At 52.5% G+C, this 21,357-nt stretch overlaps 1 protein-coding gene across 2 annotated transcripts in view; it reads right to left on the minus strand.

Annotated features, from left to right (window-relative positions):
- The window catches only part of SEPTIN9 (septin 9), a gene marked incomplete at both ends in the record, with an annotated part of 65,728 nt that overhangs the window by 23,506 nt on the left and 20,865 nt on the right, over positions 1 to 21,357 (minus strand). For both annotated transcript variants that reach the window (XM_079544360.1, XM_079544361.1), the window contains one exon: positions 10,250 to 10,909. In XM_079544360.1, coding sequence (XP_079400486.1) covers positions 10,250 to 10,909 — 660 coding nt within the window. The remainder of the gene's footprint in view (positions 1 to 10,249; positions 10,910 to 21,357) is intronic.

Consider the following 21,357-nt stretch of genomic DNA (forward strand, 5'->3'; position numbering starts at 1 on the left):
ACAGGGTTTGTTCAGAACAGCTCTCCTATGCACAAACCCATTGGACACCAAAGGTCCCCTCGAGCTCCATCTCCCTTTCACACACAGACCGGTGGTGGACACTTGCTACAGACATGGAGTTGGGGATGATCCACACTTGCAGCCCCCAGGCTCTCTTACAAGTACCTAATAAACAAAAGTAGCGCCCACTGCCTTGTGGCCCTCTCCCATAAGATCCCCAAACCTCACCTCCCCAAGGCCAGGCCCAAGCCTATGAAGCTCACCATACTGCTGAGCCCCGCAGCAACCTCCTATTCTTTCCTGGGGCCCAGACCCTGCTGACCCTTCACATCCCTACAGCACCAGCAGTACTCAGCCACAGGGCGAAGCTGGACCGTTTATGGCCCAAAGGCAAAGCATCGTGGAGGGGCCCAAGAACAGACCCAGATCTGGAATTCGGGAGCGTTCAGGCATGCCTGGCGAGCAGCTCTGCCTCCCTGCAGTGAGGAGAGATGAGTGCTGCCCTCTGGCCCCTGTGCTGACTCTGCAGAGCATCTCCATGTGCTGCGTCCAAACCTTTCCCAGATGCTCCTGAGGCCCTTGCAGCACTGCAGCCCTGTGGAGCCATGGGAAGGGGGGCATGGAGGGGAAAGCCCTGGGGGAACTCCAGGGGTCAGCCAGAAAGAAGAAAAATAAATCAATGGTGCAGCAATTTACACAGCAATATTTCCTCCTTCCGGCAGCCCCGCATTCTCGCCGCAGCTGCTCAGCAGAATGCAGCAATGCCAAAGTGCCTCAATAGCTCCAAGAGTCTCCCATGGAAGGACATTTCCTCTCCTTTCAGTTCCCTATGGGAATCAACCCGGGGCTGCGGTGTGGGGAACTGCTTCAACTTCTTCCTCGAGGTTTTGCTTTGCATTATGCAAGAGTAGCAGACACTGCTGCTTTTGGCCCTGCCCTGGGCTGTGCGCACAGCTTTCAGCCATCTGACTGCTTTCAGGATTAAACACAGCCTCAAATTCCCCTCCTCCAGGCGGCCAAAACGCTCCCCACCAGACTTGTGCTTCAGACCCCTCACAGCTCCACTGCCCATCTCTGGACACGCTCCAGGGTCTCAATGTCTTTCCTGTGGTGAGGGGTCCAACGCTGAACACAGCACTCGAGGTGTGGCCTCATTAGTGTGTGGCCCATACAGAGGGACAGTCACCTCCAGCTCTGCTGGCTGCACTGTTTCTGATGCATGCCAGGATGCTGTCAGCCTTCTTGGCCACCTGGGCACAGAGCTGGCTCACGTTCAGCCAGCTGTCAGCTCATACACCCAGATTCTTTTCCTCCCTGCAGCTTTCCAGTCACTCTGCCCTAAGTCTGTAGTGATGCATGGGGCTGTTGAGACCAAAGTGCAGGACCTGGCACTTGTCTCATTCAAGCTCATACAATTGGGCTCAGCCCATTGATCAGCCTGTCCAGATCACCCAGGGATGCACACCCAGCATGGACTGCTGCCCTCGTTGCTCACAACCTCTCCCATTTCTTCTCCATCTCTGCACATCCCTGCACGCAGAACCAGGCAGCTGCTGTTCCCTGCCTGGCCAGATAGATGGTGCTCAGTCACACCAAGTGGGGAATCGCTGCGCTGGAAGCAGTCACCACCTCTACCGCAGTAACTCAGCCTTGGTTCTGCTGACAGATGCAGGAGGTCCCACTGCAGCCCCAGAGTGACTCAGATCCCCACCATCCTTCCCCTTTCACTTCAGGATGAAAGATCAGCAAACATCAGCAGCAAACATTTCATCAAAAATCAGCAGCTTCCCATTCTGATGCAAAACCCTTCCATGTTCTGATGGAACATCATTCTGCCAACGTTTTTCTTCCCACAAAAGCCAAACCCAGTGGAGCAGGGCACAGTTTGCCCACTTTTCCCTGCATGGCCCTCAGGTCCATTCTCCAGATGTGGGACGTCCTGCATCACCCCATGCTGTCCCAACCCTTCGCACCACTTTGGAGCCGGAAACTACGGCCATTTCCTGCAGGCGCAGCTTTGCCCCGCAAACATTTGGGCCTCTGCAAATTGTTTGAAAATCAGACCTGGCAGCTGGAGCTGTGAAAGCAGAGGAGGGGCTTTTCTAGGGAGAATTCAGCCTGTGAAACCTACCCAATGCCCTTTGCTACAGAGCAGCAACAGCGGTAATAAAAGAGAAAAATCACTTTTGCATGTCTAAAAATGAGAAGGAAAAACAAACTGAATGTTCTCTGCCTGTCTGCGCCCCGAGGGACAGAGCAATGTTCTCCAGCACAGTCACAGCACCATTCCTCCTGTCTCTGCAGCCACGACTGGAGCTTTCCGAGCTCTGTTCCTCCAGTGAATCCCAAGCAATGGCTTTGGTTTTGCTCACTGTGGTAGTGAGCATCCCACAGACCCGCTGCCCCCACCCAGCAAGGAGGCTGAGATAACCCCAAAGTTGCTCCTCCTGCTCCCCCAGGTGGAGGCAGGGCGAAGCCCAAGGTCCTGATCCACCCTGCTTGGCCTCTGCAAGACATTTCAGCCCAGGAAATGAAGCAACGAAGCAGAGAGGAAATCCCAGTGCTCCCTCGGTGCTGTGCAGGAACCCTTCACCTCCCAACCCCAGGGCGTGCGCTCCTACGCTGCTAATTAACTTCCATTTGCTACCCAAAATAGGGCAGGGAGGGTGGCTTCCCGTAGGAACACCAGCAGTAGGGCAAGAGCTCACATTTCGTCCCACTCCACAACATGGAGACCCCAACATGAGCACCCACATTGCCTCTCCCATGGCCACATCCCAGCCTGTGCCCACAGATGTCCCAGTCATCCTCTTGGCTCCTCCAAGGCCACGAGAAGGGGCACACGGGGACCTCAGGGTGGGGGTTGATGATCCCAAGGAAGGGCTCAGCAGCAGCTGAACTCGGTCTCCCACTTCCACCCCCATTTTATCAGTGCGTTGGGCCGCAGGAGGAAGTGAGTTCAGCCAGAGTTTGTCTAAACAATTATATTTTATCAGAAATGCTTCTCAGATAGACTCCATTTTTCTCAGGGCAGATCTGGATAACTGCAAGGTAATCTCAATTCTCTTTCCTATCTGAACAGGATGGAAAAGGGAGGACATGGGGCAGAGCATCCCAAACTGCTCACCAATGCCTGCACCAGCAGCACCCAGTGCTCACAAACCAGGAGCCAGCACTCATCCCTCCCATTTACACACTTCCGAAGGTTACCTTCCAAATCTCATTTTCTCACTTCCAAATTACATGAATTCTTTTTTTCTGCTTTGATTTTTCAGCTTTCTTGAGTGCACCTGGGTTCCTTTCCCAGGCTTTTTTGCTACAAGTTGAGAATTTACTTTCCTTTCTGCTGCAAACCTCAATGAGTCACATAACTCCAGAGTGCTGGAGGAAAACAGCCTGGGGCTCTGGGGGACAGCATGGTTTCTACACAGGGACATGGTGTGACCACAAAGGACTTACCGTCAGCCCTGAGCAGCTTTCTATTGCCCAAGGATATCCAGGGAAAAGGAAAACAAATGACCAGACACATGGGCTTCTGGAGAGCACCAGCTGATATTTAAATTTAGGAGAAAGCAGATCGAAGAGTAGAGTGGACTGGAGGGGGCTTTGATAAAGAAACCATCCGATATCCTCACTTTCCTCCTGGACAGCTGCAGGAGATTTCTGCAAAACCAGTCCATAATCTGTGCAGAGCAGCTGCCCTCCTCCTGCCTCCACAAGAAGGGCTCAGCCCAACGCCACTTGTTGCATGGAGAAAGGACTCCTTGCAAGGACTGAATCCAAGCCCTCTTGCCACATTCACCTGCTTGTTATTATAAAAGATAAAACTGGAACATGTAGAGATTCGCCCAAGGTGACGAGCAAGCAAACAGCAAAGGTAGGATCTTGACTATCCAGCCTCAAACCATCTTCTCAACATTTTCCAGGCTCCCAGTTCCCAAACTTACTTCTGCTACTGAAAGAAGTGAGTTGCCAAAGCTCCTAGCTTCAAAGGAGCTGGTTATAGGGATCCACCCTGAATTCATTTCCATGCAGCAGACCTATGGAGAAGGGTTCAGAGGACACCACCATTTTGGTACAACAGCAAGAAGCAATTCAAGAGCCGTGAGCTGTAAGACAGCTGTAACTGAGAAAGCTGCTTTAGAGAGCTTATGTACTATTAACTTTTATCACAGCCCTCCCCTCCTAGGCACCATACCCTCTGGGATTCCCATCTAATCTCCATTGGCTGAGGTCTCCCCAAATTAAACTCCTCTTTGAGGAAGGAATGTCTGTCCCACTCTGTGCACAGCAACAGAGGAGCAAAGGGGAGAAGACAGAGCCTTCATAAAAAGTTAAAGCACCACAGATAAGCATCACAGACAGCCTGACCCACGCACTTAAGTAAATGCACAGCAAGAGGTTTGCAGAACAACCAGGCCCAAGGGGAGCAGGTCTGCTGGTGCTGCAAAGCACAGCTGGAAATAAGGGACTGGGGCACAGCCCTATTTCTCCTCGATCACTTTCTCTCTGGAAATAATATACCAGGGGAAAATTCATCTTGCCAACATGGGTGCTCAGCACGTATGGACAGAACCACATGCACCACCGAGAGCACTCCCTGCACAGCTCTCTCTCACCCACAAAGAAGCAGAAGGAGTTCGGATCACAGCTCCCACTAAATATTTCTGCACCCCTTGTGAACTCAAGCCAGGGGCTGTGCTGGAGTTGCACCATGGGAAGCCTCATCCAGACCTCTGAGAACATTCAGGGACTGCAGGGACCACCCAGCTCGCACACAACCTGGACGCAGCCTCTTGGGCTGCACAGCCAGAGCATAAATCCAAGGTTCTGCTTGTATGTGCTGAAGAATCAACAGTCTTTGAACTTCAAGGTGTTGAAAGATGCTTTGTTTTAGTAATTTTTGAGCCCTGCTGTACAAATTGCCTTTGCTATGCAAAGAACAACCCACCGCTTCGACAGAAGAAACTGCAGGCAATAGAATAGAAGTCAAGGAGGAGACAGCAAGCAAAAAGCCCCGTGCTGTCACTGCTGAGCTGGCACAGCAGCCTCGTACAGCTTGTTAACACTGTTTGCTTTTCACAAATACATGAACATCTGCAAACTTCTGCTGTTTGTGAGATGCTCTGGAGCCGTTCTTTTGGTCCAGCCTCATCTTTCAATATGTCTCTCCTACTGCCTTCATGCCACAATATGGTGAAACAAGACAACCAAGTGAGATATCTGTGCGTGACCCCACAGAAATCCAGGTAACTTCTATTCCCAGGTCTGTTCAGAAGACAAATGAAACAAAGGCCTACAAACCTGAAGGAAAGCAGCCCTCTCCCCAAGTCCCTCCTCTAAAAGCTGTAACAGATGGAAGAAAAACTGTGTCCAGTGGAGTCTGAGCACAGGCTGCAATCCAAGAAGAGCTGCTTCTTCCATTTATAGCCACATTCACTTCGACTCCATTGCAACATCTTGGACAATGCAAAAGTGTTTGCGGCTCTGTTTGTTTGCTGGAGGAGTAGAGAACACAACTGGCTTGCTGTCAAGTTATCTGCTTTGGACACGACAGTGTTTGATCTTCTCAAAACAAAGTAATCTCCATATAATCTCCATTCAGTTCCTCAATTCCTCTCACAGAGTTTACAGCGCTGGCACCGTACCCAGCTTACGGTGTCCTCCCAGCCACTGGCCAACAGAAACATCTCAGGCTGGGACACAGATCTAGAAATAGCATAGAAGAAAAGCTATTCCTTGCAGAAGGTTCATCGCCACTGCTGCCACCACCTCCCCCAGCCAACAGGGAGAAGCCACACAACCAGCGGCCAGCCCTTACTGTAAGAGATCAAAGCAAACTGTTTGTTTTATCTTGGTCAAGATAACGGATTTTATTTGCCTTATCAGCCTGTGGGATGATTAACCCAAATGTGAGAAAGCTGGAGGATGCCAAAGGAGTTGTAGGGCGGGGAGTGTGTTCCAGAGCACAACCACTATGGGCTCCAGACACACAGATACCACAAGATAAACACAGCAACCCCTCAGTCTGCTCTGTGCATGACACCCACTGCTCCCAGACAGAGCTGCACATCCGGCAGAAGGATGGGTACAGCAGGAAGGGCCTTGCATGGGGCTCACAGCCCAGACCCCACCAGGTTGTGGGACCAGCACTGCAGCAGCATGTCGCCAGGTGCACCTGGTTGCTTTCTCCCAGTCCAGGAAGCTCAGCCTTTATGCAGTCCCTGCAAGCTTCTGGGAGTAAGCACATGGATGCATGGCCTCGTGCACAGAGCCAGCTGAGAAGGGGAAGGGCCATGATTTCTCTGATGCTCAGCAACCACAGTTTCACCCTCATCCGGCTTCAAAGAAGACAGGGCAGGGCAGGGAAGGGGGAAGAGTCCTATTTCCGATGGGAATCCACTACTTCGCACGATGAACCCCCACTGGTGAGATCACTGCTTTTCCTACAGGCCCTCAGGGACTTCCAGAGAGACAGTGAATTCTCCGTTTGTTTGCCATTTGTCTCCAAAGAAAATCCTACATCCCCGATGTGTCTCGCATAGCAATGACCTGAGCTGAACAGCAGCCCACACATTTGGGAGCAACATCCTGATGGTCAAGGATGGACAGCAATGTGGCACAACCACATCACCCAGCCTCCTTCCTGCTCCAAATACAGCCCAAAATGAGACCAGATGAGCCACCCCAGCTGCTCACACATGGGCATACACTGCTGCCATCCCCATGCAGACACCCACCACGTGAGCACACATCCCTGTGATGGGACACAAGCATCCCCTCCGCATGCAGGCTCCTCACATGCTCTCCTTCCAAGTCCCTGCTCCTCCAGGACTCCATTTTTCCAGATTATCTCATTTTTGGCACCTGCCCTGAGCACACGGATTTGAACTCTGTGTTTCTCATTCAGCCTCTCCATTTGGTATCTCAGGCTGTAGGCGCTTTTCCTGTTAATAATAATAACAACAGCAGCAAAAGAAGAAGAAGAAGAAGGAAAAAAAAAAAGACTACTCATAATCTAGCCCAAATGTGTCAGCTGGTTTTAAGGAAACGTTTCCCTGCAGCTTTAATCTCCTCATACAGTTAAATGGCTGTGCAGCTCAGGGAGCTGGAAATGATTACTCACTGTTGATCCGCACAAGCCTGACCCCTTTATTGTGGCAGGGCTGCTGTGCGAGCGGCCCCTGGGTCCCTCTGAACCCCGCCTCTGTGCTCAGCATTGTCCCTACAGATCTACACCAAATGCAAGGCTCCCTAATGACCCATGCAGGACAACTGGGGCTGTGCCCCCAGCAGTGCCCCCAGCAGATTGCAGTGGGTCCCTGTTTTTTGGAGATGTCCTTCACGAGTTTTGTGGATTGGAAAGTTCTTTCTCTCTCTCTCTCTTTTTTTTTTTTTTAGCTAACTCTAATGAAGCTTTTATATGAAAAATAAAGTTCTAAGGACAAAGCTTGCCTTAGGGGTCCAGGCTGGAGAAAAAATAAGAATGGAAAAGTTGAATTGTTTCATTCTTCTGAAGTCCTTGTGCTTTTCCTGCAGCAGCAGAAGGGAGCTTGCTGCTATCTCAGGGATCCTGGCACCCACACAGATGTCCCAGAGGGGGAGAAAACTCCATAAGAGCTGCACTCCTGTGCACATTTCAGACTGCTTTACCCATCACTGTGCAACAGCACAGAGATGTGCTTCATCCAGACGTGGCTGTAGCACAAGTCAAGCTTCTGCTTCGGGTGACAGCTCCAAGCACTCACATCATCCACCCCCATCTACCTTTCTAGCTACAGCAATGGGAGACGTGGGCAGCGAGGCCATGGGCAGAGACCAGAAAGACCATCAGGTCAGAAGGGCTTCCACTTCTCACTCAGGATCCTTTTAACCCATTGCTGTGATCCCAGAACCCCAGATACAAACAGGTCCACATCTTGGGGAAGCAGAGACAGAACAGAAAGCTGGCATGAAAAGCATGAACTTCTCTGCTCTTCCCTCCCAATCACCACAGACTTGCAAGATGCAAAGAACAACATGCTTTCCCAGATGAATAAGCCGACATCGAAAGCAACACTCACTCAATTCACAAGCCCCCAAACAACAACAGTAAAGTTGTGAATTTTCCAACGCGCCTCTGAAAACATGTTTCTGTGCCCAGCAGAGCATGGAGCACAGCCAGCCCCACGTCGGGCTGCTTGTGTTCCTCCTGTCATCAGCTCCCCAAACTCAACGTTAAGCCCTGCAAGAGAACGGGGGATGCACCTCAGGGAGCACGGGAGGAAGAGATAGAGAGTGCAGCAGACAGAGGTGGGAACAAATATTTCTTGCTCCTGTGCCCCATCAGAGCTCCTCCTGCAGTCTCCTCACACTGAGAACCACTGCTTCTACCCGAATGAAGCCCAGAGTTGCAACCACTGCTTTCCTTCAGGGTCTGGTCATGGAGATGGCCCTCCTCCAGCCACCTCTTCTAGGACACAGGGTTCAGCACAAGAGAGCACAGCTGAGCCCAGCAGCTGGGGGCTGCGTGTCCTGGCATGGGGCTGGGGGCAGCTGGCACATCCCCGGTGCAGCTGCTTGTGCCAGAGCTGCAAGGCATGAGGTGCCAGGGTGTCTGTGCTATGGGAGCATCCCATGGGTCAGAGTGGGAACAGGACTTCAATCCTTTGCCATGCACAACATGTTTTTCACCTGAGAGGTTGTTCTGGGGCCAGAGTCACATCAGCAATGAGCCTGCATTCACCTGCAGGGCACCCTGAGGAGATGCCACCCCTGCCTGGTGAGCAATGGCCACGAGGTCTGGGCGTGTGCCTGAGCTGACCAGCAGGCAGAAGGAGCCAGAGCCCTTCCTGCTCCTTTAGCCTCTCTTCCTGGCTCTTTTCGGATGTACCCAGACTGAAAGCCCCTTTTGTACCAGCACCAGCCTGTCCTGCTCTGTAAGGCAGACCCCAGACAGCCGGGCTCTTTGCTAAAACCCATCCCCAGCAGCTGTCCTGAGTTTCTGGAGTCCTTTTTGATGCAGAGAGCCCCCCCTTTCCCCCCTGTGCAGCTGGGGCGTTGAGCAGCTCAGATTCTTCTGCTCTTAAAGTGCCCAGCTGCATGACATTCAGAGCTTGAGGAGCTCACAGCAGCCCAAACTCAGCAGGGTGAGGTCAGGCACAGGGCACAACAGAGCCCCTGGCAACTTCCTCATTGCTTCTGGGGATAAAACCCAGCAGAGAGGCCCCGGCTGAGCCCATGGTCAAGCCCACTGCTGATCCCCAGCCATGCCCAGATGGAGCTGCACCAGCCTGCTGCCTACTGGAGCCTTTCATTCTCTCCATCCGTGCTCACAGTCAGAGAAAACCACCCCTGTCTTACAGATCTAACATCAGCTTCAGCGTGGACACCTCGTCTGCTTCCAGACTGCACGTACATACCAAAACCCCAAACCCCAGCAGCAGGGCCCATTTGAACCTCGCAGCATTTTCTGGGTAGGACCAATCTGAGACTGGCTGCATGCAGCAGCAATAGAGCTGGGGCACATGGCAGGGCAAGGCTTGGGATGGGATCCAAGAACACAGGAGCCGGACCCCAGGGCAGACATGGAGCTCGCAGGGTCTCACCCTGGCACTACTCCCCATCAAAGCTCCGCAGAGGAAAGAGCAAGCACGTGATGAGGAATGGAAACATAATTAAAGGCTAAAAGAGAAAAATCTCTAAAACATTAAGGAGGGTAAATGACGGCCAGTGGGGGAGGGAAGCTGGCTTTCATGTCTAATACGGGATTAATCGAAAACAAGATGCAGCTAATAGAAGGCAGGGCTCCAGTTTAATACTGGCTCTGATCCATGATGTTATTAGACTTTGGCTCCAGCAACCAGCAGGAAAAAAGAAAAACCCTGACTCCTGCTAAAAAAGAGGCTGTTTCTGCCCAACAACTATAAACAACAATATTAAACAACAACCCATCACAACAACACCTCCACAACCATCACATTTTCCAGCATGTCAGAGGCTTTCTGAGATGCTGCACAGGCAGGCGGGTCTGTGCTGGCAGAAGTGTCTTCTTCCGCAGGCACCCAAGCTTTTGGCATTTGCTCATTTCATTTCTTACAAGCTCGATAGCACGTCTCATTCCAACTGACAGCTCTTTCAGCCAACATAAAACCAAGTCTAACAGCCATGTATGTAGACACATGAGACAAGATGCAAGCTCAGCCCCGAAAGCTATCACTGCTCGAGCTGGAAGCTCCAAGCTCCCAACCCACAGTGCGGCCGTACTCACCTTCTTCTCTCTTTGGTGGGCTCTCCATCAGCACCGGCTGCGGCTTTGGCTCTGCCTGGGGAGGCTGTGGGGCCGGCACGTGCTCCATGCTCTCTACTTGCCGTGCCAGCGGGGCTGGCACCTCGGCAGCCTTGGCTACCTGGATTTCCACGCGCTTGGTGGCCACGTCGGGCATGGGAGCGCTGGGCGGCTCCGCTCTGCGCTGGGGCATCTCGGGGATCTTCGATGCCGGGGCGTCCGCCCGCCGCAGTCCCGGCTCCTGGGGTTTGCCGAGCGTGATCTCAGTCCTGCGCGGGGTTGGCTCCGGGGCTTTGTGCCCCAGCACATCTGCTCTTTTGAGGCCAAACCTCGACAACCCCGAAGTGGAGTTCTCCACCTGCTTGGATGAGATGTCAATGGAGATTTCTGTTCTTCTGGACACCGGCTCTGGCAGTTTGGGTCCGGAGTGCTCCACTCTCCTCAGAGGGGCCTTGGGGGATCGCTGGGCTGTGGGGTCTGCATGTCTGGCAGATGGCTCCGAGTTCCTGGCACCGAGTTCCTGAAACTTCTGCGTGGAGCTGGACACGGTGGACCTGAGGAGAGGGTTCGGGGTCCGTCTTTGTGGGGTGGAGGAATTTGAAGACTGATCTACCTCCTCGACCTCAAAAGATCTTTTCAGAGCTGAAAGAAATTAAGAAGAATTCAGAATTTAGTTACCATCCATCTGAGCATCTCAAGAGACGCTTCCAGAAACCTCCGGTAATGTGACCCCATTACCGCTCCTCTGCTCTACCATGAGGACTCACAATCCCATTTAACACGTGGGGGACAGAGGGACAGAGAAACAACAAACCCGGGAATGAAGCTGGAACATGAAGCAGGAAATGCAGCCCCAGAAAGCCGGAGCAGCACCCAGCCCAGTGGAGTACAGTACCAAACACTCCAAACGCTTCCCTTCGCCTCTCCCACCCAAAGGATAAACACCAGCTGCCCACTGACTGCTGCCATCCAAATCCAAATCTGGAAAGTGAAAATCTCAGAAGAGAGAACCCAAATAACGCTGCAAAAAAAACCAAAGGTGGCAGTCACAAAAGCTCATATCCTTAAAAACGGTTCTTAGAGATCATTCAAGCCAAAGTGCTGAAAAACAATAACATGAGACCCCCCCAGTGCAGGAAACAGCAAGCTGGGAGGCCCGGATTCTACAGCCAGGAATCTTTCCAAGGAAATCTGATGGACAACAGTGTCAGCTTGCTGGCTCCGAGCCACAGCCTGACAAAGGGGATGGAGCATCACCAAGGGCAGCCTCCATCCGCCAGGCAATGCTCCCTGCCCCACTGTACACTCCCCTGGAAGGCTGAGCTGGGTTGCGCCACTCAACACAATGAGCCCACCCGTCCTTTCCTCTAACAGCACACTGCGGGCGAGCTCCAGTCTTTGAAAGCCACACTGAGATCACACAAGACACCAGAAATGTCAGGGAGACTTGAGCACAGCCTTCCCTCCAGGCACCCCTGGTTACCCCTTGTCCTGCAGCCAAGAGCCCCTGGCACACACCGGGGTGCTGCAGAGCAGCTCCTGTGCTCAGCAATGGGAACCATCTGCTGCAGCTGCCGGCAGGGAAGGGCAGGGAAGCGTCCACGTGGCAGCCGCTGCGGCTCAGCCTCACCAGCAGATCGTGATCACAGCTGCTGACACAAGCAGCTCAGGGCTGTTTTGCCTTTTTAGGGGGAATACCCAAAAACACTGTTCAGTCTCCAGCAGGAGAAGTGCTGGGGAGCAACGGTGTGCCTGGGACAGGCTGTGTCAGGGACACGACGCGCAGGCAAGCTGAGCACGAAAACCCCGTGCTGCCACTGGGGGGTGGCACCCAGCCAACTCATTTATATCTCCCTGGTGAGCAACACCTGGGCACAGAGTCCCAGTCCAACTGTTGACCCAATCCCCACCACAACCTCTAAACCATGTCCCTAAGTACCACATTTCTATGGTTCTTGAACACCTCCAGGGACGGTGACTCCACCACCTCCCTGGGCAGCCTGTGCCAATGCCTCGTCCTGCACTTCCATGTATTCAGGAGGAAGCAGAGATCTGCATCTAACTCTCAGTTATCACACTCCAAGAACAATGAATCAATTTTAAATAGCTCCCAAGCTGAGATTTAATCTGGCAGGTCCACAGCTCTCCAGCACCAAGCTTGGGCTCACCAGAAGAGTTCTCCACCACTTCCTTTCTCTGTCACATCCCTAATAACGCTTCTACCATTCTTCTCCCCAGTCCCAGCTTCCAAACAACGTGCAAGGCCAGCCTAGGCTGAGTTTTGCAGGAAGGGGACATTGACAGGGGATGGAGCACAGCCACACGCCACCAGCTCCCTGATGGCTGCGATCACAGTTCTGTCCATGGTGGGCAATTAAAGCCTGCTCATCACTCCTCCTGCCAGCCTATTCAGTTCCTTTTTATTTCCTTCAATAAAGAAGCCTAATTACCTAATGACAGATGTGTCTGCAGGAACAGACAGTTTAAAGTAAATGCTCTCAAGGAACCTGAGAGCAAAGGAAATATTGGTGAGCTTCTTTTCTTTGCAAACGCCCCTCTGGAAATGTCCCTATGCCGTGCATTTTGGGGATTTCTTTTTGTATCAAAAGCTTGTTACCAAGTCAAACAGCTGCTTCTCTGTGAATCACCTCTGCCATGTCAGCTCTTTTCTGTCCATTTGCTATCACCAAAAGCAAAGATGGCACTAGTGATCGTCATTGGGGAACACACAGTCTCTTCTGTTGACATCAAGCCCCTAAAAGTGCCCCAAGCCCAAGGCAATCTTGCCCACGGCCCTCAGCACAGCTCCTGGAATACAGCCATCCCCTGCCTTTATCGGAGGGCTGGGCTGCATACAACACCCAGAAATGGCTTTTCTCCAAGTCTTTCTGGGCCCCACTGCAAAAATGAAAAGAAAGTCAAAGCCCAGACACAAAAAGGGTTCAGAAAGTCTAAGGAAGAGCTGCAAAGCTGTGATTAGGGTCACAGAAGGCTGCCCAGTGAAGTCACCATCCCTGGAGGTGTTCAACAACCATGGAGATGTGGCACTGAGGGACATGGTTAGTGGCCACATGAGGATGGGCTAGGGTCAGACTTGATGATCTTAGAGGTCTTTTCCAACTTTAATGATTCTATGATAAGCCATCAAACATCATTTCCTATGCCCACACTGCATGGCAATGGAGTACTGGGGTGCTGGGAAAGCAACCACTCCTCATTAGGGCTGGAAATGGCTTGGACAACCTCTGAGAGCAAAATGAGCCCTGGGCCCCTGTGGTGTTCCTTCTGCAAAGGAGACCCTGACCTGCCTGAGGACAGCATGAAAGCTTGCCCATCTGCAGCTCTTGGGATGGGACATCCATCTCCTGCTGCTGGTTGCATAGGGATGTTGGTGCCTGGGTTGACCTCCAGCAAGTTTGGTCACTGCTCTGTGTCCAGCCTGACCCAGAGGGCTGTGCTCCCATTTCTGAGCACAGGTGACCCTCAATGCACAGCTGGTTCTGGGATGCCATCTCCACTGACAACAGTCCCCAGCGTGGCCAGGGCTGTCCTGCTCAGCATCACCTCACTCCTGCTCCTTACGCAGAAATGAGAAATGGACCTCAGGAAGCAAAACAGCTCTCGAAAAAGAGAAAAGCTTAAAAATAACCCGTCCTGCTCAGAGCTAAGAAAGGAAAGCAAACAACCTCTGCTCCACAGGACCCTCCTCCCGGCTTCCTGCATGGAACGGGCCTATTAATGAAAACAACAGGAGCCCCAGGCCAGCACCGTGCAGTGCTGGGGCCCGTTGGCAGTGCCCAGATCTCTCTGAGGCTCCATTGCCACATCCCCACAGCCAGGGCAGAGCAGGGAGCTGGACTGCAGGGCCCTGTCCCTACTAAGGCACCTTCCAGGGGACTTTTGGTGCTTGCAGGGTCTCCCCAGCCCCACCATCCTCCTGCCAGCTGGTGCTGGAGGCAGCGGAGGTGGAAGCAGTCAGCGCACAGCATCACCCTTCCTCCTCTTCCTCTCGGGGTGCCTGCACTGCGGGGAGTACGCACACAGAGGTGTTGCCATTTCCACGCATTTCCTTTTAACCAATTCCAACCCAATTCAGGCAACTCATGACTCAATCCACTGGAAGGCAGCAGCTCCACGAGCCAAAAATCCCCTAAAATGAGGTGTCTGAGATGTTAGGAGGAAGTTCCTCACACGGAGGGTGGTAACGCACTGGAACAGGTTGCCCAATGAGGTTGTGGATGCTTCATCCCTGCAGGCATTCAAGGCCAGGCTGGATGTAGCTCTGGGCAGCGTGGGCTGCTGGTTGGTGACCTGCACACAGCAGGGGGTTGGAACTGGATGAGCATTGTTGCCCTTTTCAATCCAGGCCATTCTATGATTCTATGATTCCTTTTGGATGCAAACCCAACCCTACCCATGACCCCATGCCCTGGTTGCAAAGCACTTGCTGCCAACCCCTTTGTGAGGAAGCAGCATGCTACAGGGACAGCTGGCAGCTCAGATCCAAGCAGCCCCAGCACTAATCCTTGCATGCGGGGTGGTGTGGGCAGCACCTGCTGTGGGGCTCTGCTGGCAACTGCAGAAGCTCTGTGTCCCTGGCCCCAAACTCAGCCGCCAAGTCTTTACCAAAGCGAATGCCAACACATGCATGTGCAGAGGCCTTCAGTGCTTTGGAAAGTAATTTTATCCTCAGAAAATGTTTTGACACATGTAAGAAAGCAAATCTGTATTTCCAAAGTCAGGATTTCCTTTTGCTGCCTGCACTTTCTCCTCACTCAAAGCTCCTTTCTGGAAAAGCACAGCCACGTCCCAGCCCTGAGCAGTGCCTCGACCTGCTGCTGGGATGCTCATGGGCAAGAAATACCCAAACTCACACCCTCGCCCTGGGCTTGAGCACTCCTTGAGCAAGCTCAGGGTCATGGAAGCAGCAAAGTGCTTGTCTGTCAGTCTGTGCACTGTGCTGCAGCACTGGGGATGCTCACACTGTGCCCTCCCGGTCACGCTGTGGTCAGGCACCAGCGGTCAGAGCTGCTCTTTGGGGATCTTGCAGACTAGGACAGAGGTCTGGTTCAAGTCCCAGCAGCGCATGCAGCAGCCAAGATGTTTCCAAGGAGGCACAGACACATCTTTAATTCTTCTCCAGGGGGAAAGATCCTGGACACAGGGCTCCCAGGGGACACAACGGGCTGCACAGCTCCTGCCCATAAGCTCTTCATGTCCCTACAGGCACTGGGAACCAGAAATGACACAGCTCCAGGCAGCACGTGGGAAGGGGCAGCCAGCAGAGCAACATCTGCTCCTTCTTTCTTCCCTCTTCCTTTTAAACAGAACACCCCAAGTAACAGGCGAGGGGATGCTTTACACAAGGAAACCTCTATGCACAGAGCTCTGGAGGAGACCAAAATAAACAGAGAGGGATGCTGGTTCCTCTAGGACCTGTGCTAGCTGCTCTGCAACGTGAGCCCCGGGCTTGCTGCTTCCCATTAAACATCCTCTGCCCCTCACATGGTTTCTGTAACCCAGGGGTTACATTTGCTTGCTTGCTTAAGCACTGAAAGCTTTCCTTGCGTTTTTAGACACATAAGAGCCTTATGGGAATAGGGCAGCCAGTCGTCCCGGCATTTCACACGATACAATGGTATCGTTTCAGAGCGCTGACTTTCTCTAAACTGCTACCAGATGGCGACCTCCTGTTCCCGGGGAGGAAAAAGGGGGAGGCAGCGGCCGCAGGTGTCAGCTTTCAGCAGTCCCCCCCCTGAAACCCACATATTAACTGTTCAGGGCCAGCAGAGCTGCCCATAGCCCTGTCCTGGGCAGCAGGACGCTCCCCATGTAGACTGAGCCCCAGCTCGGATGGTTCCCTGGGTTACCACGGGAACATCTGGGGATGCACTGCAGTGCTGCTTACCTGAAAGCACCATCTTTGATGCCGATGGACGCCAGCATCCAAAGCAAAGGTGGATGCCCTATAGAATCATTGAACGGTTTGAGTTGGAAGGGACCCTTAAAGCTCATCCGGTCACAACCCCCCTGCAATGAAGGGGGTCATACAATCACAGAATCATTAAGCTTGGGAAATACTTCTCGTATCACCAAGCCCAACCCCAGCCCACCCCCACCATGCCCACTGACCACGTCCCTCAATGCCAGATCTCCACAGTTCCTGAACACCTCCAGGGACAACGACTCTCCCACCTCCCCTCTGCATCACCACTCTTTCTGAGAAGGAATTTTTCCTAATACCCAACCTAAGATCCTCATATCCAGCCTATCCACCATCTACAGCTCCATCGGGTGCTCGGTGCCCCGTGCAGCCTGACCTTCAGTGCTTCCAGGGATGGGACGTTCACCACTTCTCTGGGCAAATGAAAGGCATGAGACGCTGCAGCTTGCAGGAACAAGCACAGTATTCCTCATGTACCCACAGGCTGTATGGATGCTGTGTATAAACCCTAAAGCTCCTGTAGCAAGAAGGGAAGGGAGCTGTGCAATGTATATGGAATGATGATCTGCTGTTGTGAATGGTTTGTGCGCACGCAGTTCCTTTTTCCAACTTCACGAGAGCATCAGTAAGAAGCTCTTTAATAGATTTCATGGTCTGACACAGAGATTGCATGTAGGATAATGCTGGCACCACGCTGTCACCACGCAGTGCTTTGTGAACTGTGCAACCCCTAACAAGAGCTGAATTATGGAGGAAATTTGTGGCTAAATGCAAGTCAGAGCTCTGACATGAGCAAAGCTGTTCAAGCAGCATTTTGCTCCTATTCAGCAGATTACAAAGAGAGCCTCAGACCGATGCAGCAAACCCAGCCATCCAGCAGCAATGGGAGCCCAACTGCAAAGTTGGAAGCAAGAATAGAAAAGAAAAAAAAATAATATCCACGCACAGATTAAGTCAAAATCTCAGATTTCCAGTCCCTATAATGGAGCTCTAGAAAGGTTTTAGCTTTGATTCTCTGCTACACTTTGGCTTATATAACCACTAACTCTCAGCAAAACGCTTCCAGATCACACCAGTATATTTTACATCCCTTATATTCATTGTGTGTCCATACAGACAACCCCATGCAGCACACGGTGTACCCCGTACCCCACATGGTTGCATTACTGGCTGTGAACTGCTCTCTGCACAGCTTTTGCCTCCGGTCTGTGCTCCAGTTTCCTTTCATAAAGGGAGAGAGAAGCAGGAAATAAATCTTCTCTGCCTCCCAGGGGACAGAGCAGATTTGGTTTAGTTCACTAATGTTTCCAAAATGCTTTACAATTACTGCCTAGAAGGCAAAATGATGACGCAGATGGACTTGCAGACCCCATATCAGCCTCAGTGCTGATTTGCAGGGTACCACAGCTATGAAGGGTTAAGAGCAAGCATGAGCCCTGCACAGCTGGGTTTAGGAAACTATAGCACTGAGCTGCTGGGCCAGACACCTCCAGAGATGAGTCACAGGTCCCAGCTCCAGGCACTCAAATGGATGTCAGAGCGACTCTGGCGGGTGAAGAGCCTCGGTGGCAGGGGATTGGGTGATAAAAGTGATTCAATCATTAAGTGATTCAATCTCAGCTTGATAATATGATGGGTGGAGTTGCAACATGCTGGTACTGAGAATAAAACTGAGATAAATGAGAAGAAGTGGTGAGAGGAGGGGGTCATCTGTGTGGGCAGTGCCCTGTGTGTCACACAACTGCCACCTCCTGCAGTGGGAGGACGGTTGCACAGTGTGGATACTAGGAAAAATTTCCACTCAGAAAGAGCGGGGAGGCATTGGCACAGCTGCCCATGGAGGTGGTGGGGTCACCATCCCTGGAGGTGTTCCAGAACCACAGACACGTGGCACTGGGGGACACAGTCAGCGGTGCACGGTGGGGGTGGGTTGGGTTTGGACTTAGTGATCTTAGTGGTCTTTTCCAGCCTTAATGATTCTATGGAAAGAGAACGTCTCAACGCGGATCAGCTCTGAGTGCTGGCCAATGCCTGCAGCCAGCCAAGGAACAGCAGCACTCATGGAGACGCCCCCAACTCGTCACCTAACTCCAGTGCAGGAGCCAATGCCTCACCTTGGGGCATGCAAAGAGTCGATAGCCAGCCTGGATGTCCCCAGGAGCCCCAAGGGCTGAGCTCTGGCCAGCAGCCTCACAAAGCAATCATGGTAAAAGCCTGAGTCACAGTGCCAGCAGACAAGAGCTCTCATCAATCTGGGGCAGCTTTTTGGAATAAGTTGAGGATAGCAGTAAGCCTCCTAGCTGCCCGAGGGCTGCTCCTAACCATGGCCTTTGTGTAAGGAGGGAGCAGGGGCACTGCTATAGCAATGGGTGCGATCTGCCAGTGCTCCATAAGTCTCCAAACAAGCTTACTCCCAATTTGGCATCATTGCTGTCTTCCTGTCCCGCTGTATCAGTGAGGAAGATGCACTGCAGAGTTTACTGCGGCACAGGGAGAGAGGTCAGGAAAGGAAACAAGCCTCGCAACAGTACTGCTTAGAGATATTGCCTTAAATATCAAATATCAGAGTTAGAAACATGAATATCTGGAGTGATTATGGGCTTTCCATTATTGCCTTTGGATTTCTGACAAGTCCCAGCACGGGCTATTCGTGGAGCTGCCTGGGCTCTGGCTCCTGGGAAAAGGCACAGAGCAGCACCCCACAAAGCAAGAATGAAAGCAGCACCCAACTGTGAGGCTGCAGGACAAGGGAGGCAGCAGTGCTCTGACACTGCGGTGAGCATTTGTTAGCCAAGAGATGTAGGCACGGTCTCTCAAATGCAATGAGCACTTGGAATAGGATGCTGCATGAGTTCCAAGACCTGGAGGAACCCAGGCACCAGCATAATGCTGGCACAGCCAAAGCTGTATCCTGGCCCAGGTGCAAAGACTCACCCACGGTCTGATCATAAGGGAACCTTTCAGAGGGAAGGGACAGTGTGACACTGTGTCCAAGATGGCTCTCAAATGCACACTGAGAGCTCGCCACTAACACCAGCACTGGAAGATGACGCAGAGCCAAGGACACTCTGCACTGTGCTGCAGTGGTTGCCCATCCCTAAGGACACATAGCCCAGCCCTCCCTGCACCTGATGGCTGTAAACACCGATATCTGGGCAATCCTACATTCTACCGTGGGCCAAAGACTGCCCCCACAGACCAGCTCACGTGAACAGAGAGATCCGCATCCTGTGCTTCCCCTTTCCCACTCCCTCCTAACCTCTGTATTCCCAAGGAACTAAATATACACAGGAAAAAAACAACCCACAACTGCAGATCCCTGCTGCTGGATCCAGGCAGAGACAATTTTTTCCGTTTGGCACAAGAAAGAGCACTTGTGCTGGAGACAACACAGCTCCTGCCTTCCACTGGTACTTTCTGAATCTCTGCATGAAATGGGAGGGTTGGCGGGGAGCTCCCAGCCTGATCTGGGCTCAGAAATGCAGATCAGAAGAAGAGAAAAGGGAGAAAACTCTCAGCAAAGCTTAGCCCACCACATTGCAGAGCTGCAAGGAGCAACGCAGCCATGAGCAGACGGAGATGAAGGAGGGTCAGATGGGATTGGCCGCAGCGTGATGTTTTAGAGACAGCCCAGGAAATGCAACAATTGGACTCCAGGAGCTTCGTTTCACTCCTAGGGCTGCGATGATCCGAGATGCAATCTGAAAAGGCTTTCTGCTTTTCCTTTTCCAGGCATTGAGCCTCGCACACCATTCGTCACACAGCCCCGCGAGAGCTCACCATGCAAACCCACTGACCAGAAGGGACACACGGGGAAACACGAGCCATTCCCTCCCTGGGCTCCACACAGGACTGCACTCAGGGCACATCACCCACACAGTGCTGTGACCGTCCCTCTGCTGCTGCTAATATTAGCAGTGGGGCAGCAGCTGTGCAGCAGGGCCATCCCACCAGGCTGCCTGGTGCTGTCAGAGCTGCTCCTACCCAGGCTCCAGCCATGGAAGATGCCTCCAAGCCCACTGTGCTACCCTGTGATTTTGGCAGTTACAGCCCCACAGGACTACTGTTAGCAGATTGTATCCGCTAGGAAATGTTGTGTTTCAACATTGTTACAAGGAAACAGATTTGGTGTTAACTGACAGCACTGGCAAAGAGCTCGGCATTGCTTGCTGTGAGCCATTTCCAGCACAAGGAGTCTCAGCATCCCCACAAGGGATAGGCTCTTCTCCCTCTCCAGGAACTACACAACAAGCCCTGTATGGACACCATGGGATGCAGGAAAACCACAGCAACCAAAAGCTATGAGCAGGGTGCACCTCCCCTTTGCACAGTCCCACCAGGAGGGCTGCAGCCAGACAGAACCACATTGCAGCATCTCTCAGTCCGAGCGAGATAAGGATGGTTTGGGCTTCATTCAGCATTCACACACCACACACGGTGTGCCACAGCCCAGACAACTGACTGCTGCAGGTCCTCATTCCCACTGCTCACAGGGACAGGTTTCAGGCAGAATTGAACTGGCAATGCTGCTGAAGATCTGCCAAAATCCATAAACCCACAACGGCGGCGTTCTGCAAACACTGGCAAACTGCAAGACCTCGTGCCGCTCTCCTCCAGATAAAGCAAGGAAACTCTTGCCAGGCAAAGAAACAGCTTCAGTTCCTGTGCTGAGGAACCTGGTGAGCATGTAGGTGCCTGGACGTGGCCATCTCCATCATGTGCAGGACACAGCCTGCTGTGCTATGTTCCCCGTTCATACATTGCTTTGATTTGGAAGCTGAGCTACAGCTGAATGTTTGTGAGCCCTTCCTACTCCAAAAAGGGCCCCTGCACCCTTCATAGAGCTGAGGGTAACAGCTCCAGCCCACAGCCCAGCCCCTAAACCACTGCCTGCTGTAATCTAACAGCCACAGGCACCTGTGGGGCAGAGATGCTGGGAGGAAAGCAGGCAGGGACAAGGACAAGGTGTTCAGGACAAGGTAGTTCAGGAGAACAGAGGGTTCTGGCTGCCAGCAATCCAGCGTTGCTGCCGCATGGTACTTTTGGCTGATTGGCCAAGGTTACGATACCCGGCAGACACGAATACTGCATCTACAGCCCTACGGGCCAAAAACTAATTGCCCTGCTCTTGGGAAGCTGCTGTGCA

Source organism: Tetrao urogallus, assembly GCF_951394365.1.
Source record: "Tetrao urogallus genome assembly, chromosome: 18".
In the NCBI taxonomy this organism is placed as follows: Eukaryota; Metazoa; Chordata; class Aves; order Galliformes; family Phasianidae; genus Tetrao; species Tetrao urogallus.